General features: G+C 48.6%; 1 protein-coding gene across 1 annotated transcript in view; it reads left to right on the top strand.

Annotated features, from left to right (window-relative positions):
• The window catches only part of anks1ab (ankyrin repeat and sterile alpha motif domain containing 1Ab), a gene marked incomplete at both ends in the record, with an annotated part of 44,572 nt that overhangs the window by 12,430 nt on the left and 12,551 nt on the right, over window positions 1-19,591 (top strand). The window contains 2 exons of the mRNA XM_080545796.1: window positions 1,396-1,465; window positions 6,578-6,699. Of these exons, the coding sequence (XP_080401922.1) occupies window positions 1,396-1,465; window positions 6,578-6,699 (192 nt within the window). The remainder of the gene's footprint in view (window positions 1-1,395; window positions 1,466-6,577; window positions 6,700-19,591) is intronic.

Genomic DNA, 19,591 nt, shown 5'->3' on the forward strand with positions numbered 1-19,591 from the left:
GACTGGCCCTCCTCCTGCTTCCCTCCAGAACGTGGGTGTCTGAGAGGATCTGGGAGGGGCGGGCGGGTGGCCATGTCAGTCCTGCTGCAGCACCACGCTGTATGTTAGAGCCTGAACTTCTCAATGTTGCTTTAACATCCTGGTTATTTCCAAATGGAAGAGCTGTGGTTAGGTGTGTTATAGCTGGTGCATTAGTGCCACGCCATGCCACTCCTCCCCGCTTTACACACATGGACCCGACCCGTTCACCCGCCCGATATCTTTGACACCCTTCATAAAGATTTCTGATTATTAGCCTATAGAATTCGACCTGACCCGAACCCGCGGGACAACCCTCGGGCGGCTGTGTCTCAGGAGGTAGAGTCGCCGTCTAATGATCACAAGGTCGGCAGATCAGCGGTTCGAGCCCTGGCTGGCCACATGTCGAAGTGTCCTTGGGCAAGACACTGAACCCCTAAATTGCTCCCAGTGAGCGGGCCGGCCGGCGCCTTGCATGGCAGCTTGCCGCCATTGGTGTGTGAATGTGTGTGTGAATGGGTGAATGAGAGGCCGTTGTAAAGCGCTTTGGAGCAGCTTTGGAGCAGCAAAAAAGACGCTATATAAGTGAGGGGTGAATGAGAGGCCGTTGTAAAGCGCTTTGGAGCAGCAAAGAAGGCGCTATATAAGTGAGGGGTGAATGAGAGGCCGTTGTAAAGCGCTTTGGAGCAGCTTTGGAGCAGCAAAAAAGGCGCTATGTAAGTGCAGTCCATTTATCATTCACCATTTACCAAGTGACGCATCGCTGCCACGCCGGGGGGCGTCACTGTGCCTCTCGCCCTCAGAAGCGCTGCTCTGTTCATCAGCTGTAGGAAGCTTCCGTTTCTGCTGACTAAGACCCGAGTCACAGCCTCTCCTCAGCCCTCTGTGCCGCTGGCGCCTGTGTGTTTCGCTGGGCCCCGGGCCCGTCGGTCCAGAGGTCCAGATGCTTCTTGTGTGTCTGCCTTTGTTGTGAGCTGTGAGTGTGTCTGTGGGTCTGTTTGTTGATGAAAAACCATTATGATGCTGTCCCACGTGGAATACTGTCGCTGTGCTGTATGCACAACCCTCCTCCTATACCTGCAGGGGTGTGTGTGTGTGTGTATGTGTGTGTGTGTGTGTGTGTGTGTGTGTGTGTGCTGCATATACTGTATAACTACAGATGATGGTCTTTAAGGATCTATCTTTAAGTCTTTAAGTAAATATTGACATGTATGACATTCACATGAATGATTGAATGAATGAATGAATGAACGGATGAATGAATGAATGACTGAATGAATGAATGAATGAATGAATGAATGAATGAATGAATGACTGAATGAATGAATTAGAGGGGTGGCCATATCTGATGTGTCTCCATGTTTGGCTCCTCCACAGATCGAGAAGATCATGAACCTAATCGGAGCAGGTATCGAGTCGACCAATGAACAGCAGCCCCCGTCTTCAGGTAAATGAGCCGAATGTGTTTGGTTCTCTGAGATTTAACTGGATATATCTGTCAATGAATAGATGTGGTACTTTGTTTAAGTTACACTTACCGGTATATATTTCATGAATGTACTAGGAATATGATTTAATGTACAGCTATGCCAAATCGACAAATACATTTTCACAGTGTTGCTGTCTTGGCTCAGAAACACTCCCATTATTAAAAACCCCTTCATGAAAAAGATAGTCGCAATAACCCAACGAGTCATTTCTGTTGTGTTAAATTGCTCTTAGCGGTTTGGCTAAGGGCTAAACTGTGTGCCCCCCTCACCAGTGCCCCCACCCCCCTCAGCACCCCCAGCCCCACCCCCAAACCCCCCCCCCCCCCCCCCCCCCAGCCCCAGCACCCCCTCCTTCAGACTGAGAGTGTCTGTGACACGGTGGGCCAGGGGTGCACGTCGTAGTAGACACACACCGGGACTTCTCGCATGCAGTTTTGTCTGGCTACTGTGCATCATGTGACAGGAAACAGAGTTGCTTGTTGTTTTTTTCTCAGATGGAGAAGCTATTTATAGTTTCTAGTCCTCCTGTGAGTTTGTCCCAGATTTGGCAGCTCTGAGTCATAGCAGGGCTGATCTGATCCGGCGATAGAAACATCTAGAAGACTGCTGCTCTGCCATTGTGGCATAGGGAAGGGAGGGTCATATAGGGCTCTATATGTAGACTCACTCTGGAGGGAGAGAGAGAGAGAGAGAGAGAGAGAGAGAGAGAGAGAGAGAGAGAGAGAGAGAGAGAGAGAGAGAGAGAAGAGGAGAGAGAGAGAGAGACTATTGTACAAAAAACATCCCTTCCATCCCTCTCTCTCACCCCAGATCTCTCTCTCTCTCTCTCTCTCTCTCTTTCGTACTTCCTATTTTCTGAGGATGGGCCATGAGCCAAATGATGCTAATTAATCCGGAGGATTCTAGAACATGAGACGGTGTGTTTGTGGTCGGAAAGTGCTGCAATTGTGTGTTACAGTGCCAGAGCATTGACTAAATGAGCTTAGAAAGAGAGAGGGAGGGAGGTGGGAGGCGAGGAGGGGGGAGGGGGCGGGAAGAGGGGGGAAGAGGGGGAGAAGGGGGGAGGAGGGAGACGTCTCTCTAACTAACATAGGAGGTGTCCAGAGGCTCCTTTCTACTGTGGACATGTTGACAGGAAGCCGGGTCTCACACACACTGATAAAGAGGCACGGTTTTATCCACACACACACACACACACACACACACACACACACACAGACCTTGACCTGTGTGAAGGTAGCGACCTGGTTCCCCTGAAAGGAGCGCTGACGGACCTTCAGTCACTCACTAATGAGCTAATATAATGAGCTCTCACAATGGAGTGATAGTGGAGGCGCTGACATTGGAAAAGGGGGTTTGGGAGGGGAGGAGGGGATGGGAAGGGAGGGGGAAGGTTTGGAAGGGGGGGTGGGGAGAGAGGGGGGGGGTTTCTCCACAAAACACTGCTCTCCATCCAGCTGGTTCTGAGGTCTGGTTCCGGTCTCTCCTCACTCTGCCTCTTTAACTGTGTGTGTGTGTGTGTGTGTGTGTGTGTGTGTGTGTGTGTGTGTGTGTGTGTGTGTGCGTGTGCGTGTGCGTGTGCGTGTGTGTGTGCGTGTGAGTCTGTGTGTGCGTCTGCATGTGCGTCTGCGTCCGTGTCTGTGTCCGTGTGTGTGTGTCCGTGTGTGTGTGTGTCTCTACACAGGCAGACTGAAAGGCTGCATAATGACATAGTGCCTGCAGCTGGTCCCAGATAACAGCAGTGATGGAGGCAGGACTTTGTGTGAGGTGTGTGTGTGTGTGTGTGTGTGTGTGTGAGTGAGGTGTGTGTGTGTGTGTGTGTGTGAGGTGTGTGCGTGTGCGTGTGCGTGTGCGTGTGTGTGTGCGTGCGTGCGTGTGTGTGTGTGTTTGTGCGTGTGCGTGTGCGTGTGTGTGTGTATGTGTGTGAGGTGTGTGTGTGTGTGGTTGTGGTCCTGTACTGTTGCTTTCTAAAGTTATTGTTGTGGTCCCAGTCCTGACCTGTCAGCATCATGCAGCCAATGGTGTGGCTGGACAGTGACATGTGACAGTTGACAGTCAGTCAGGGTTGTTGCTGTTGTTGTTGTTGTGGTTGTTGTTGTTGTTGTTGTGACAGGTGACAGGTGACAGGTGACAGGTGACAGTCAGTCAGGGTTGTTGCTGTTGTTGTTGTTGTTGTTGTTGTTGTTGTGGTTGTTGTTGTGACAGGTGACAGGTGACAGTCAGTCAGGGTTGTTGCTGTTGTTGTTGTTGTTGTTGTTGTGGTTGTTGTTGTGACAGGTGACAGGTGACAGTCAGTCAGGGTTGTTGCTGTTGTTGTTGTTGTTGTTGTTGTGGTTGTTGTTGTGACAGGTGACAGGTGACAGGTGACAGTCAGTCAGGGTTGTTGCTGTTGTTGTTGTTGTTGTTGTGGTTGTTGTTGTGACAGGTGATAGGTGACAGTCAGTCAGGGTTGTTGCTGTTGTTGTTGTTGTTGTTGTGGTTGTTGTTGTGACAGGTGACAGGTGACAGTCAGTCAGGGTTGTTGCTGTTGTTGTTGTTGTTGTTGTTGTTGTTGTTGTGACGACAGGTGACAGCAGGACATGCTGTAGGATTGGAGGGTTAGAATGAAGGGATTTGAGAGCAATGGTTATTTGAAGCATTGTATAAATTACGTGTGTGTGTGTGTTAAAGAGGGAGCTGACTTGAATCAACGCACGACTTGAATCAGTGAGAATTAAATGAATGAAAACCATCAACCATCTGCTAATAAATGTCTTTGTTGGAGCGCCGCTTGTTAGAGAGTGGAGAGGCTGTGAGATCAGCGGCCGTGGAGAGGGGGGGGGGGCGGGGGGCTGGGGGGCTGGGGGAGGGGGGGGTTGGTGTGGGGGGGGGGCTAGGGGGGAGGGGGAAAGGGGGGAGGCTGGCTGATCCTTTCCTACTGTAGTCTTTGTTAGCAGACATGTCTGTGATGGTGCTGTCCTTTCCGCACTGGCAAGATCACACTGCCTCTGTACCATTCTAATCAGTTCAGAGGGGAGGGGGGAGGCAGAGGGGGAAGGGGGAGGGAGAGAGGGAAGAGGGAGGGAGAGAGAGAGAGAGAGGCTGCGAGGAAGGCGTGGAGGGCGATTGATGTAGTGTGAGAGCAAGGGAGAGAGACAGAGAAAAAGGGGTGGGGGGGGAGGAACATCGAGCTGCTACTTGGAGCTGTACCCTCCGACAGACAGCAGCACACGCCAGCACTGCAGCACCACCGCTACACTCCACAGGAAAAGAGGGATGAGATAGAGGTAGAGAGGGAGAACAAGAAGAAGAAGAAGAAGAAGAAGAAGAGAGGGAAGAAGAGGATTTATATGAATGAAAGGGGGATGAGCGTCGAGCCCTCCTGGAAGAGAGAAGAGAGAAGAGAGGAGAGGAGAGGAAAGAGAGGGAAGAGAGGAGAAGGATGCGGTGGTGGTGAGGCTGCAGCCCGTATGGATCCGTCAGGACGTCGTTCCCTGTGAGCAGCACCGAGCGCCCGGGGTAGCCTGAGAGAGGAGAGGAGGACAGGGGAGAGAGAAGAGGAGAGGAGAGGAGAGGAGGAGGGCCAGGGAACTGCTGTGTTCAGAGGAGAGGGAAGTGTGTGAGAGGAAAAAGGAAGCGTGTGAGTAGGAACGAAGTAGAAGAGGGAGAGAGGGAGCAGCTGGAAGAAGGAGGGAGAGCAGCTGCTGTGGAGTGTGTGGGACAGGGGATGCAGCAAACCTCTGCTCTGGGACCAGCAGTCCGCTGTAGCTGCAGCCACCACAGAGGAAGAGGAGGAAGAGGAGGAGTAGGAGGAGGAGGTGGAGGAGAAAAGCCAGGTGGGCTGGGGGGGCTGATGATCTCACTGCTGGGGGGTCCAGCGGTGGATTAAACACCTGGTGATCCGGTGGAGATTAACAGCCAACAACAAGATCCTGGGTCGAACTGCTTCTGAGCTTGGGTCTCCTACTCTCCCAGGAGAGGGAACAGCCTTCAGGAGAGCATCTGAACAGCCTCCAGGAGAGGGAACAGCCTCCAGGGGAGCATCTGAACAGCCTCCAGGGGAGTGAACATCCAGTCGCTCTCGGGGGGGTGTGAACCATGACAGGGCTGAGACAGAGGGGGTGAGACAGAGGGGGTGAGACAAAGGGTGTGAGACTAGAGGGGGGTGACACAGAGGTGGTGAGACAGAGGTGGTGAGACAGGGCGGTAGGACAGTGTGGGGGAGACAGAGGTGGTGAGACAGAGGTGGTGAGACAGGGGGGTAGGACAGAGGGGGTGAGATAGAGAGAGAGTGTTGAGATGCTGCCAGGTTTTTTCTGAGGCGCTTTCGTCATCGTATGGTTATATTTCACCCTCGTGGAACTATGTCTGGTGACGGTTTAACCCTAACCCGGAGAGGACATCTGACTCCAGACCAGTTACCTGTGTGAACCTGGAGAGGACATCTGACTCCAGACCAGTTACCTGTGTGAACCTGGAGAGGACATCTGACTCCAGATCAGTTTCTTTCAGTCTTGTGTGAACCTGGGTATTCTACATTCTATTCTTCTGCAGTGTATCGGAAACTTCCTGTTGACACATCGTGGGCCTTAGCGAAGCCGCCAACACCTTACTGCATCCACTAACCTTCCCTGATGCAGGGCGACTCCCCTCCTGTCCCTCCGGCTCCATCCCATGACACTAGTGATCCACCTCCTCCTCAGGGCCTTCCTCTTCCACCTCCTCCTGTCCCTCTCTACCTCCACCCTTGCCTGACATTGACACCAGCCTCTCTGGTGCCAGCAGTGGGCGTCCCTCTCCCCCTCCCCCTCCCCCTCCCCTCTCCCCTCCCCCCCCGGGATAGGCTGGGCCGCGGCCCAATAGTTTCTTCTCCTCCCGAGTTAGAAGAGTCGAGCCAGGCGCCCCCCCCCCGGCCCCTGTCGGCCCCCCCCCGGCCGGGACCCTGTCTCCCCCCTGCTGCTGCTGCGGCCGTCTCTGCGGCCTCTGCCTGGGCAGGATGATGTGGCAGTGCCACGTGTCGTCCTCCGAGTGCCGGTGCTACCGGCTCAACGGCTTCTCCCTGCTGAAGCGCTTCCCCGTGTCCTCCGCAGACGGCGGGTCGGCGGCGGTCCGCGGCCTGGACCAGCCGGTGGGGGAGTGGCTGGAGAGCGCGGGCCTACCGCAGTACGAGAGCAAGCTGCTGCTCAGCGGCTTCGACGACCTGCGCTACATGGTGAGTCACCTTTCTACTTCTTCTTTCGTGTAACGTCAGAGGTCCAACTCGGTGTCGCGTAGCCATGCCTTACCATACCTTCTACTAGTAGGACTGTTAGGACTGTAAGGACTTCAAGGGCTCTGTGTTCTACTTCGTCTCTCTCTCTCTCTCTCTCTCTGTCTTTCTTTTTTTGTCTTTATTTGATGTTTTTCTCTTTCTCTCTCTTTCTCTCTCTTTTATTTGGTTCTCTCCATCCCTGTTCGTCTTGACCCCAGCTTGACTTTCTCTTCCATAACCCTCCCTCCTCCCCCCGCCCTCCTTCCTCCTGGTTATAGGACACATGGCCCTGTCTAGATTGATGTGCTGCCTGTGAATCCCACCCCAGTACATAAGCTGTCACCTATGAAGAGACAAATCACAACTAAATCCTATTAAGTGTTTTTTTCCCTGCATCTCCAATCACACCATTTCATTTTCCCCAGGATCCATAGTCACCACCTCCCCTACATCACAGAAAGCAGATTTATGGCCTAAAGCCTAGACCTCTGCGCTGAGCCCTGGGAGCCCTGGGAGCACTACCTCACTCTATCATCATCATCATCATCATCATCATCATCATCATCATCACATACTTCTGTCATAGGCACTCTATGTTTTTCCAAATCTCTGAAAATCTGTATTTTTCCTCTTTTGAAGAATGATCGTTTTTTTTCTGCATCTGGCCCCTTGCCTACCCTGGGATGTTGTCGATTGAAGTGAGATTAGAGGCTTTCTCGTTTCTGAGAAGCGCAGACATATTCACATGGTAGCGCCGTTTCAGTACGCTAGTTCTCTGAGTTATGTTATTAATAAACCATCTGGCTGCTGCAGCTCAGAGGAGGTTTTGAGAGGTACCAGAAGAAGTGAGCATCATCTTCTCTCTCACATCACATCACAAGGACAGATGATACCGTACAGCATCGGGTGATATATGCACCGAACGAAACAATCAAATTAAACCGTAAAACTTCCAATCAGTGTAGAGTGTTCAATAACAGCCGGGTCACTAATGGCATTGAAGCGCCTGTCCCTAATAAACACCAGGTCAAAGTGAACTCTTTACCAGTATGTCTTCTCTGTTGATGTTAACAGGGGTTTGACTGATTGATTGTAGGCGATGTGATAATGTTGGTGGATACAGTATTGGTTCTCAGTAGGATGATATATTGATGTCATATCGCTGGTTTGAGCAGAGGGGGGGGGGGTAAAGCAGGGTAACTATCTCTTCTAGAAGCCTCCGGGTTACTCTGTGGTTAAAGTAGATGAACTTCCAGGCTTCTAAAATAAGTTTTAGGGTATTTTGAAATAGCTGTTGTAGATTGTGCCTTGTGAGTTCTCTGGTCTACATCTGGTTCTGGCTCACAAAACGTTCTGGTTCTGAATGGAACACGACACGTCCATGATGTGGCGTCTCATGGCTGACTGGATCAGGGCCGACGTTGGCGAGTCTCAGTCTCTCTGGAAGACGACGGGCCGTTGCTTCAGAAGAGGTTGAACTTGAACTTGAACTTCCTTAAGAGCACTCGCTTGCTTTCTGTTTCTGTTTATTTTAGGATTAAATCTAAATAAATATCACTTCTTCAACCTCCTGAAGAGCATCCCGTTGTCTTTCCTGGAAGACCAGCAACCTCGTCAGTGACATTTTTAAGAGACGTCTGACAATGACCTCATCCTCTAAGTCTATCAGTCTCCTGACGCTCTTTGTATTGGAGAAATCATGCTGGGTGTTTTAATGTTTTTATCATGTCATTCATATTAGTGATTTGTTCTTTTATTATTTTAAATCATGTTCGAAATTAAAGATTCATTCATTCATTCATGTCGTTACTGGAGTAACTACACAGAGTTATTATACTCGTCACTGGAGTAATTACAGAGTTATTATACTTGTATACTTGACGAAAGTGTTCCTGGGAGAAACGCCTTGGCGGAGATGATAGTAATGAGCATCAAGGCTCATTAGTGTTGGGAGGTTAATTGTTCATCTCTTTTGTGAGGAGATAATTGATTGCTGCTTCTCTGAGCAGATATTTCCAAAGACTCTGAGGCTGCAGACAATGAGAACGGTCAGAGTCAGTCAGTCAGATCGAAAAGGTTGAATGTTTGAAAGAGGCTTTGTTTGAAGGTTGTCCACTGGGGACCTGCTACGACTGGTGGATTGATGATTCACTTGCTTAGTCAAATGTAATGATTGTAAGTCGCTTTGGAATAATGCCAAAAATGTAAATGTAAATGTGGGACCTAGTTTCAGGGTGTCGTTGCTGCAGTGTGTCAACTGTTTGTTTGGCTTCTGTAGAGTATCCCCAGTAAAGCTTGTTGAGAAGCAAGGTGTGACACTTCATTTTCACTGGGTTAGAGTTGAGATGGCAACAGTCTCTTGAGCAGAGAGGAGGGTTAAGCAGGGTAAGTATCTCTTCTAGAAGCCTCCGGGTTACTCTGTGGTTAAAGTAGATGAACTTCCAGGCTTCTAAAATAAGTTTTACGGTATTTTTAAATAGCTGTTTGTGGCAGATTGTGCTTTGTGAGTTCTCTGGTCTACATCTGGTTCTGGCTCACACAACGTTCTGGATCTGAACAGAACACAACACGTCCATGATGTGGCGTCTCGTGGCTGACTGGACTACCCTCAGAACAGCCTTCCACAAAGGATTAGAATGTTCTTGAGCCGATGAGAGGATAACAGTAACTGTAACTACAGACATACAGTACTGTAGCTGTAGTCTGAAGCTAGATAACAACACCACAGTTATTGTGTAACTGTACGACCTCATCTCCCATTCAGAAACTAGGAGGACTTCCTCCTATAAACCACAGCCATGTGGAAAATCTGCAGAGTGCTCGATATACTATATTTGTCAGTTATGCCCTGTACTACTGTCACATTTTTTTTCTTGAATTATGCCTTATTATTGACTTATGTCTTGCGCTGCAATATCAGGAACCGAAGCCTAAGAATTGTACTCTCTTACACTTGTGTAATGTGACGTAACCATAAACTTGAAACTTGAACTTGAAACTATACCTGGTGACACTGGAGGAGAGAATGTTATGAATCTGATTCTTCAATACAGAGAGAGAGATCAGAGCACCACCAAGGCCTGCACTGTTCTGTCACTAGTGTAGCTAGCTTATAACTGTTCTGTCACTAGTGTAGCTAGCTTATAACTGTTCTGTCACTAGTGTAGCTAGCTTATAACTGTTCTGTCACTAGTGTAGCTAGCTTATAACTGTTCTGTCACTAGTGTAGCTAGCTTATAACTGTTCTGTCACTAGTGTAGCTAGCTTATAACTGTTCTGTCACTAGTGTAGCTAGCTTTACTTATAGACAGAGTTTGGTATTTGGTATTCCAGGACAATAGCATTCCGGCGGGAATGCAGTGGTTATGGAACGCCAGGGGCCAAGATGGTGGCCATGCTCTCACCTCAAACACCACTGGCTGTCTACTGGCCCGGAAGGAAAGAGCGTTATGAATCTAATTCATGGGGCGCAGAAATGCCCTATAAACACATTTTAAAATAAATGAATCTAATTCTTCGCTTTAGAGAGGGAGAGAGAGGAGAGAGAGAGAGAGAGAGAGAGAGAGAGAGAGAGAGAGAGAGAGAGAGAGAGAGAGAGAGAGAGAGAGAGAGAAGAGAGAGAGAGAGAGAGAGAGGGAGAGAGAGAGAGAGTGCTTTCCTCTGCTACCAGTGTAGCCAGTGACAGTAATACTATATGTGCCATTTATCTGACAGGCCTATCCATAGATTTATGGTACAGTGAATGCATATATTTATATGGTTCAGGGGATGCTGGAGGAGGCCAGGGGAGGCCAGGGGAGGCTGGTGGAGGCCAGGGGAGGCTGGTGGAGGCCAGGGGAGGCTGGTGGAGGGCAGGGGAGGCTGGTGGAGGCCAGGGGAGGCTGGTGGAGGCCAGGGGAGGCTGGTGGAGGCCAAGGGAGGGTGGCAGAGGGCAGGGGAGGCTGGAGGAGGCAGCAATCGTTAAGATGGGCTCATTGTAATGCATGGAATGGTATGAGGGATGGTGCCGTTTCAAACACAGTGCTACAAAGAGCCCGGCCTCCGTTTCTACCTCCACCAGCCTTCCCGGAGGTGGCATGGCTTGTGAAGGCTAGCATGTGTCCGTCCCCCCCCCTCACCCTGCCACCCCAGAACAGGCACTCACATGCTCTCTGCGGGGAGGCTGTGCATGTGACCATGGATACTCAGAGATGCAGCTTTTTGAGACGTAATCATAAATAATAAACATCCATGTGCCCATTCTCGTCATTTTTTACAAGATAATTGTCATGTGGGGCGAATAACATTCCTCATCTTTCAAACAGTACTAGTATGACCTACAGAGGGGAGGCTGGTGGAGGTAGAAATCGGAGGACAGGCTCCTTGGTATGGTATGGAATGAGGAACCCTGTCCAACACGTTTGTTTCATAGTAGTATTCATTCCATTCCATGCATTACAAACAGCCTGTCCTCCCATTTCTACCTCCACCAGCCTCCCCTGTCCTCCCATTTCTACCTCCACCCTCAGCCTCCCCTGTCCTCCCATTTCTACCTTCACCAGCCTCCCCTGGGCCATTTGCTGGGGTAGAGCCTGTGTTTAAAACGCTGTTCTATCCCACAATATCCTCATTATTTTTAAACCTTTCTCATTCAACTCACACTTCAAATACTTCACTGTCCCATTGCTACACACACACACGCACACACACACACACACACTCACACACACACACACACACACACTCAAACACACACACGCACACGCACGCACACAGACACACACACACACACACACACACACTCACACACTCACACGCACACACGCACACACGCACACACACACTCACACACACACACACACACACACACACACACACACACACTCACACACACACACACACACACTCACACACTCACACGCACACACGCACACACGCACACACACACTCACACACACACACACACACACACACACACACACATCAAACACACACACACACACACACACACATCAAACACACACACACACACACACACACACACACACACAGACAGTGAAGAATAAATAACAGGCAGACTGAGGCAGTCTGTGTCTGGTACAACTTCCTGTTAGAGGAACTATTTCAGGCTCTGGGTTCTCTGGGCACTTTATTTTGGTCTCCATCCCAGAGAGAGAATCTCCGTCAGAACCCTGTTCCCCTTCATCTGCTGCAGCGCAGGCTGGTGGAGGTAGACATCAGAGGACAGGGGAGGCTGGTGGAGGTAGACATCAGAGGACAGGGGAGGCTGGTGGAGGTAGACATCAGAGGACAGGGGAGGCTGGCGGAGGTAGACGTCAGAGGACAGGGGAGGCTGGCGGAGGTAAACATCAGAGGACAGGGGAGGCTGGTGGAGGTAGACATCAGAGGACAGGGGAGGCTGGCGGAGGTAGACATCAGAGGACAGGGGAGGCTGGTGGAGGGAGACATCAGAGGACAGGGGAGGCTGGGGGAGGTAGACATCAGAGGACAGGGGAGGCTGGCGGAGGTAGACATGGGAGGACAGGGGAGACTGGTGGAGGTAGACATCGGAGGACAGGGGAGGCTGGCGGAGGTAGACATCGGAGGACAGGGGAGGCTGGCGGAGGTAGACATCGGAGGACAGGGGAGGCTGGTGGAGGTAGACATCGGAGGACAGGGGAGGCTAGTGGAGGTAGACATCAGAGGACAGGGGAGGCTGGTGGAGGGAGACATCAGAGGACAGGGGAGGCTGGGGGAGGTAGACATCAGAGGACAGGGGAGGGTGGTGGAGGTAGACATCAGAGGACAGGGGAGGCTAGTGGAGGTAGACATCAGAGGACAGGGGAGGCTGGTGGAGGGAGACATCAGAGGACAGGGGAGGCTGGGGGAGGTAGACATCAGAGGACAGGGGAGGCTGGTGGAGGTAGACATCAGAGGACAGGGGAGGCTGGTGGAGGTAGACATCAGAGGACAGGGGAGGCCGGTGGAGGTAGACATCAGAGGACAGGGGAGGCTAGCGGAGGTAGACATCGGAGGACAGGCTCATTTTAATGTATTGAACGGAATCAGGAACGGTGTCAAACACGTGGGTGATGTTCCATGTTCACGTTTGATACCGTTCCTCATTCCATTCCACGCATCACAATGTGCCCCTCCTCCGATGTCTACCTCGGCCAGCCTCCCCTGTCCTCCCATGTCTACCTCCACTAGCCTTCCCTGTCCTCCCCTGCTGTCCTGTGCTGGGTGGAGGACCAGGGGGACCAGAGGCAGGAGAGACTCGCTACATTTCAACATTCTTGGCGAGGGACTTCCGGTATGACGCGGAGCTGATCAGACGCATTTGTTTGCTCCGCTACAAGTTTGAAATAAATTCTTAAAAGAAAGCTCACATTCAAAGATCTTACATTAAGAATTTAGTATTAAAAGGTTTGCTGCAAGAAATACACTATGCCACCTAAGAAAAAGGTCACCAAAGACATCACTATAGGCCTAATGACTGGTTCTGAGGACGAAAGCGCTGCGCGAGCTCCAGACAACATTGAGGAAAGCAGCACGAACAGCGCCGTGGGCTCGGAGGATATTCTCAAGGCCATCCTCGACATGAAAGCTGAATTCTCCGGTAAACTTGAAAAAGTTCTGTCTGTAATGGACAATATCAGCAGAGAAGTCAAAGAGTGTGCTGGCCGAGTTTCACAGGCGGAGCTACGCATTTCGGAGGCCGAGGGCAACATCGGAACCCTGAACGTAACCACCAGCGCTCTGGAAGAAAAAGTTATTAGGCTCACCTCCAAACTAGTTGATCTAGAAGGCCGCAGTCGGAGATCGAACCTGAGGCTGGTCCACCTCCCGGAGGGTGCGGAGGGAAAAGATGCTTGCTCATTTTTGGAGCAGTGGATTCCCGAAGCCCTGGATATGGGGACACTACGCTTTCCTTTGATCATCGAGAGAGCTCACCGAATCTCTGGCCCAAGGTCCAATCCCGATGCACCACCGAGGGCTCTGATAATGAAATTCCTAAACTACAAGGATAAGGAGCGCGTCGCGAATGCAGCCAGGGCAAAAGGGAGAGTCCTCTACAAGAATCAGCACGTCATGTTTTTCCCAGATCTACCCATGGAAGTTCATAAACAGCAGAAGCGATTTGACGACGTTAAACAGCGGCTACGGGCCAAGGCTATTCGATATGGAATAATCTACCCGGCGCGCCTGAGGATAACCCACAACGACCATTCATATATTTTTGAAACACCGACAGAGGTAGAGGATTTTTTGGAGACACTAAGCAATGGAGTAGCAGAACAACGATGATCAACGCACAGTAAGACTCTTTTTTCTCCCTCTTCTTTCCCTGTGTGTGTATGCCTGATCAAGACTGATCTCCTTTGACTTTGTTTGAAGAGGAAAGTTATGGCTGGAAGTATATTTCCATTATTTTTTGTTGTAAACATCTGACTTTTTTCAAACGCCTAACTCTTAGCCTATTTCAACACGGCGAATAATAACGATTTATGCCGGCTTCGTTTGAAGAGGAAAGCGACGTCTAGAACACTACCTCCATGCTCTTTTTTTAAACGTATTTTTATTTCTTATGTGTGTGTGTGTGTGTGTTCTAGACACCTGTCCTTTTCCCCCCCCACAACGTTTAACCCTTAGCTGTACGGGACTATGCACACGGCGAACAATGTAAGATCAATGTAAGATGAATTGTTTCTATGAAATTGGTCCTTGTTTAAAAAGATATGCTACGCTTTCGTTTAATGCATAGAAGATGAAATGTATGATATATGCTTGTTTTGTTTCATTTGCTCACTATGCTTGGGCTGTCATTAAAGTGAGAATATAACTTTGTACTTGTAGCGGGGCTGAAGATGCCTAGAGGGTGTACAGGGAAGACAGAACCGCTGTACACGGAGGTGTCGTGTTTTTTGTTGTTTTTTTCTTGTTTTTTTCTTGTTTATCGGATAGTTGCCAGAGTAGTTGGGGAGTCGCGTGCGACTATCGAGAGCTGAGATGCAGGGGTGGATAGTTCTTCCCCTCATTTCTCTATCTGTTGTTTGTTTTGGGGTTTTATTTGGGTTTTATTTTTCACAGGGACCAGGGGTTACTCGTTCAGATAATAACACTCGTTTACAAAACATAGCAACGTGTTATGACTAAACTCACGATTGTGAGCCTGAATGTCAGGGGGCTCAATTCGCCAAATAAACGTACAACATTTTTGGATTTCCTCAGAAGAAAAGCAGTTGATATAGCTCTAGTACAGGAGTCACACCTTCTATCTAAAGACACCCATCGTCTGGCTAACAGACATTATCATGTGATTGCTTCATCGGCTGCCAACACTAGATCTAAGGGCGTGGCGATCGTCTGTCGCCGTACTTTGAAATATGACATCCTGGGAGATTGGGCCGATCCGGAGGGTAGAATAGCCTTGACTAAAATTCAACTAGAGGGGGAAAAAATTGTGCTGACCTCTGCCTATGCACCTAACAATTATGATAAACATTTTTATGATTTGCTGACCAATAAAATGTTGGAATTTCCAGATTTCAAATTTATTGTGGGAGCGGACTTTAATGCAGTATGGGATTATAAAATTGACAGAACCACGGCGTCCGAAGCCAGCGATCAGAAACAAGCCTCACATGCTCTCCGTGCGTGGGCCAATGCTCTGTGCGTTGTTGACTCATGGCGCTTGATTAATCCCTCGGTTAAGGATTTTTCATGTTATTCAGCGAGACACAAATCATTTTCAAGAATTGATTTTATTTTTGCCTCCAAAAACCTTTTTTCTGAAATAGCTGACGTGGTCCATGTACCATTTGCTCCTTCTGATCACAAAGCAGTGGTCTGCTCAGCCTCACTTAGAGTTGGGACTAATAGGGCCCTTAGATGGCGTTTCAATAATACCCTTTTACGTAGTGAATCGTTTGTTTTGCAATTTAAACCACAACTGGAAGAATTTGTAAACATAAATAAGGGTTCGGTTGATGACCCGAGAGTGCTTTGGAACGCCGTCAAAGGTTTCATAAGGTCCAACACAATCCTGTTTTCCTCAACTCGCAATAAGGCCAGAGCAGAGAAATTAAATCAACTTGAATCTGAATATGCTCGCCTGGATAATTCACTTCAGCTTAAGTACAGCGACAACACCGCATTACAGCGCAATTTGGTTAAAAAAGAAATAAACTCTTTACTCAAACAACGATCAGAATTTCTTATTCACCGGGTCAGACAAAATTACTATTTTAACAGTGCAAGACCCAGCCATTTATTGGCCTTGAAGCTTAGGGTTAATGAGCGGTTTGCGGATATTTCTGCTGTTAAGACAAGTAATGGTGTTATTTGCACGGATCCATTGCATGTTAATTCATCCTTTAGGTCGTTTTATGCTGACCTCTACAGCTCTGAGATTGTTCATGATAAAATTGCTTGTGACTCATTTCTGAATGACCTGCAATTGCCTAGTCTCGCAGCAGATGAATCTGCATTTCTCGACCGGCCTATCTCCCTGGAAGAACTCAGAGGGGCAGCTCAAGATATGCAGAGGGGCAAGTCTCCTGGCATTGACGGCATACCACCTGAGTTTTACCTTCTCTTCTGGGACATTTTAGGCCCACTTTTGCATGAAATGATTTTGTTCTCTATTGAGAAGGGCTCCTTTGCTAGAGATGTTAATATAGCGTTGATCTCCCTGCTGCTGAAAAAAAACAAAGACCCCTTGGACTGTGGGAGCTATAGGCCGCTTTCCCTTTTAAACTCCGAAATTAAAATTTATGCCAAGGTTCTTGCACGCCGGTTACAGACTTACATGCTCAAATTGGTTCACTGCGACCAGACAGGCTTCATCAGGACCAGATTGGCTTCAGACAATATGAGGAGACTCTTACACATCATAGATGGTGCTACCTCATTTAATTCTCCTACTGCGGTGCTGTCGCTGGACGCTATGAAAGCATTCGACCGTTTAGAGTGGTCCTATTTATGGACGGTCCTTGAAAAATTGGGTTTCGGTACGATGTTTTTAAATATGATCAAGACGATTTATTCTAATCCTTCTGCAATGGTAATGACTGGGAGGAACTTTTCGTCACCGTTTGCGATTGCTAAAGGCTCCAGACAGGGATGTCCGCTCAGCCCATTACTATTTGCGCTTTCCCTGGAGCCCCTGGCTCAGAGGGTCCGCCAGTCGACCACAGTCACACCAATTTCTATCGGTGGCACTCAGCATCACATATCCCTATATGCAGACGATGTACTTCTGTATGTAGATGATGCTCCTCAATCCATTCCCCATATTCTGTCCATCTTTGATGCTTTTAGCGCCATTTCTGGATACAGAATAAATTGGACCAAGTCTGCTCTCTTGCCGCTAAATGAGGCCATGAGGAGTGCAGTTGTGCCCTCCCAGATTCCGATAGTTACCACATTTAAATATTTAGGCATTGACATCTATCCCTCACTGCTGACTACAGCTAATACCAATTTTAAGAATTTCCTTTCCAATATAACACAGGATTTGGACAGATGGGTGGCACTGCCGAATTCCCTGAGGGCTAGGGTTTCCATAGTTAAAATGAATGTGCTCCCCCGAATTAATTTTGTAAGTTCTATGCTGCCTCTTCCTCCCCCCGCTCTTTATTGGAACAAATTGCAATCTGCAGTCACTAAATTCATCTGGAGAGGTAAACGACCCAGAATTAAATTGACCACATTACAGCGTGAGAGACAGGATGGAGGCCTCTCTCTACCTAATTTTAAACTATACTATTGGGCTTTCACACTGCGTCCTCTGGTAACTTGGTTTAATCCCATGGCTGAGGTTTCTTGGCGTGCTTTGGAAGAGGGATTGACATTCCCTCTCACCCTGAAGGAGGTGCTGTTTTCCAACACTCCACCTGCTCAGTGTAGGCGACGGTTTGGCCTAATTATTTCCCAATTAATCAGTGTCTGGCGAGCAATGACAAAAACATGTAAACTGCCCTCTGGATGGAACCCCTGCTCACCAATATTTAATAACGATGCACTCTTAATTGGGGGGCGTCCGATTAGATGCCAACAATGGGCTGACGGGGGTATTCATTCATTGGGCGATGTTATTGGGGATAAAGGTCTTCACTCTTTTGAAGAGCTACGAATTCAGTTTAATTTACCACGCTCCTCCTTTTTCTTTTATTTACAACTAAGGGCTGCCATGAAAACCTATGGGGTCCCATGGAAGGAGCCACTTCACAGACACCCGGTGCTTGTTGTTCTGGACAGGGTGGGTAGTACGAGGGGCTTAGTTTCCACATTATATGGGTACTTCCTGCAGAAAACATACCTCCCACTGGCAGTTGGATCGGTATGGAAGGTGGACATTCCGGACCTAGACCTAGAATTTGATTGGGATAAAGTGTGGTCAGATGTCCTACAAACATCAAGGAATCCTGATCACCAACAAATTCATTATAATTTTATTCATAGGACTTATATGACTCCTCGGAAGATGTGTACTATGAAAATCATAAATGACCCCAATTGTACTCTGTGTCCTCTGGGGGTTGTGGGCACATTTATTCACATGATTTGGGAGTGTCCAGAGGTTACAGAGTTTTGGGTAATGGTCGCTTCTAAACTTTCTGCTCTGCTCTCTGTGACTATACCCCCTTCTCCTTCTGTATTGATCCTCAATGATCTTTCCCTGTTACTCCTCCCTCAAACTAAAAAACGCATTCTGTTTGCTGGTCTGACGGCAGCAAAAAAAATGGTTGCCACACGTTGGAAGCCTCCACATTCACTTTCATTCAAACAATGGGTTTTAAGTTTTTTGGATGTTGTTTATTTGGAACTCTCTACAGCCCGTATGCATGGTGCTAAAGAGGCAAATATTAATTTGTGGATATCCACAGCTGTTGATCTGAAAAATCTTTTGAGTTGAGTGTAGGTCATCACAACTGTAACTGACTTGTCCTCTGGTCCCTGGGGTGGGTGGGTGGGGGTTATTTGTTTTACTTTCTTTTACGTTGTGGGTCCCGACTTGTAATGTATGTCCCGACTCCCTAATACCTAGAAGCTATATTGTAATTTGTGTGTTGTGGCGTGGTTGTATGGGCTGTTGGGGGCGTTGATTGCAGGATGTGGCCTTGTTGTCTTGTTTTGTCATTATGTTTGTTTGTTTTAAAAGAAAATAAAGAAATATTTGATCACAAAAAAAAAAAAAAACATTCTTGGCGAGGGAGAATCAATCTGCAGCAGTCCAGCGGGAAATGCTGAGCACACGCTCCCCCCCCCTGTCTCTGCTCCCCCCCATAAACCTGCTGGAGCAACGCAGCCTGTAGAACCTCCGCAGTACCTAACACACATGTCTCTGCTGCCCCCCCCATAAACCTGCTGGAGCAACGCAGCCCTTAGAACCTCCGCAGTACCTAACACACATGATCTAACACACACCACCTAACACACATGATCTAATACACACTATCTAATACACATGATCTAACACACACCACCTAGCACACAATATCTAATACACACCTCCTAACACACACTATCTAACACACACACTATAACACACACTATCTAACACACACTATCTAACACACACTATCTAATACACACTATCTAATACACACTATCTAATACACATGATCTAACACGCACCACCTAACACACACCACCTAACACACACTATCTAACACACACCACCTAACACACACCACCTAACACACATGATCTAACACACACCACCTAACACACACCACCTAACACACATGATCTAACACACACCACCTAACACAGATGATCTAACACACACTATCTAACACACACACTATCTAATACACACCTCCTAACACACACTATCTAACACACACCACCTAACACACACTATCTA

This window comes from Nansenia antarctica (genome assembly GCF_963989245.1).
Source record: "Nansenia antarctica genome assembly, chromosome: 15".
Lineage (NCBI taxonomy): Eukaryota > Metazoa > Chordata > Actinopteri > Argentiniformes > Microstomatidae > Nansenia > Nansenia antarctica.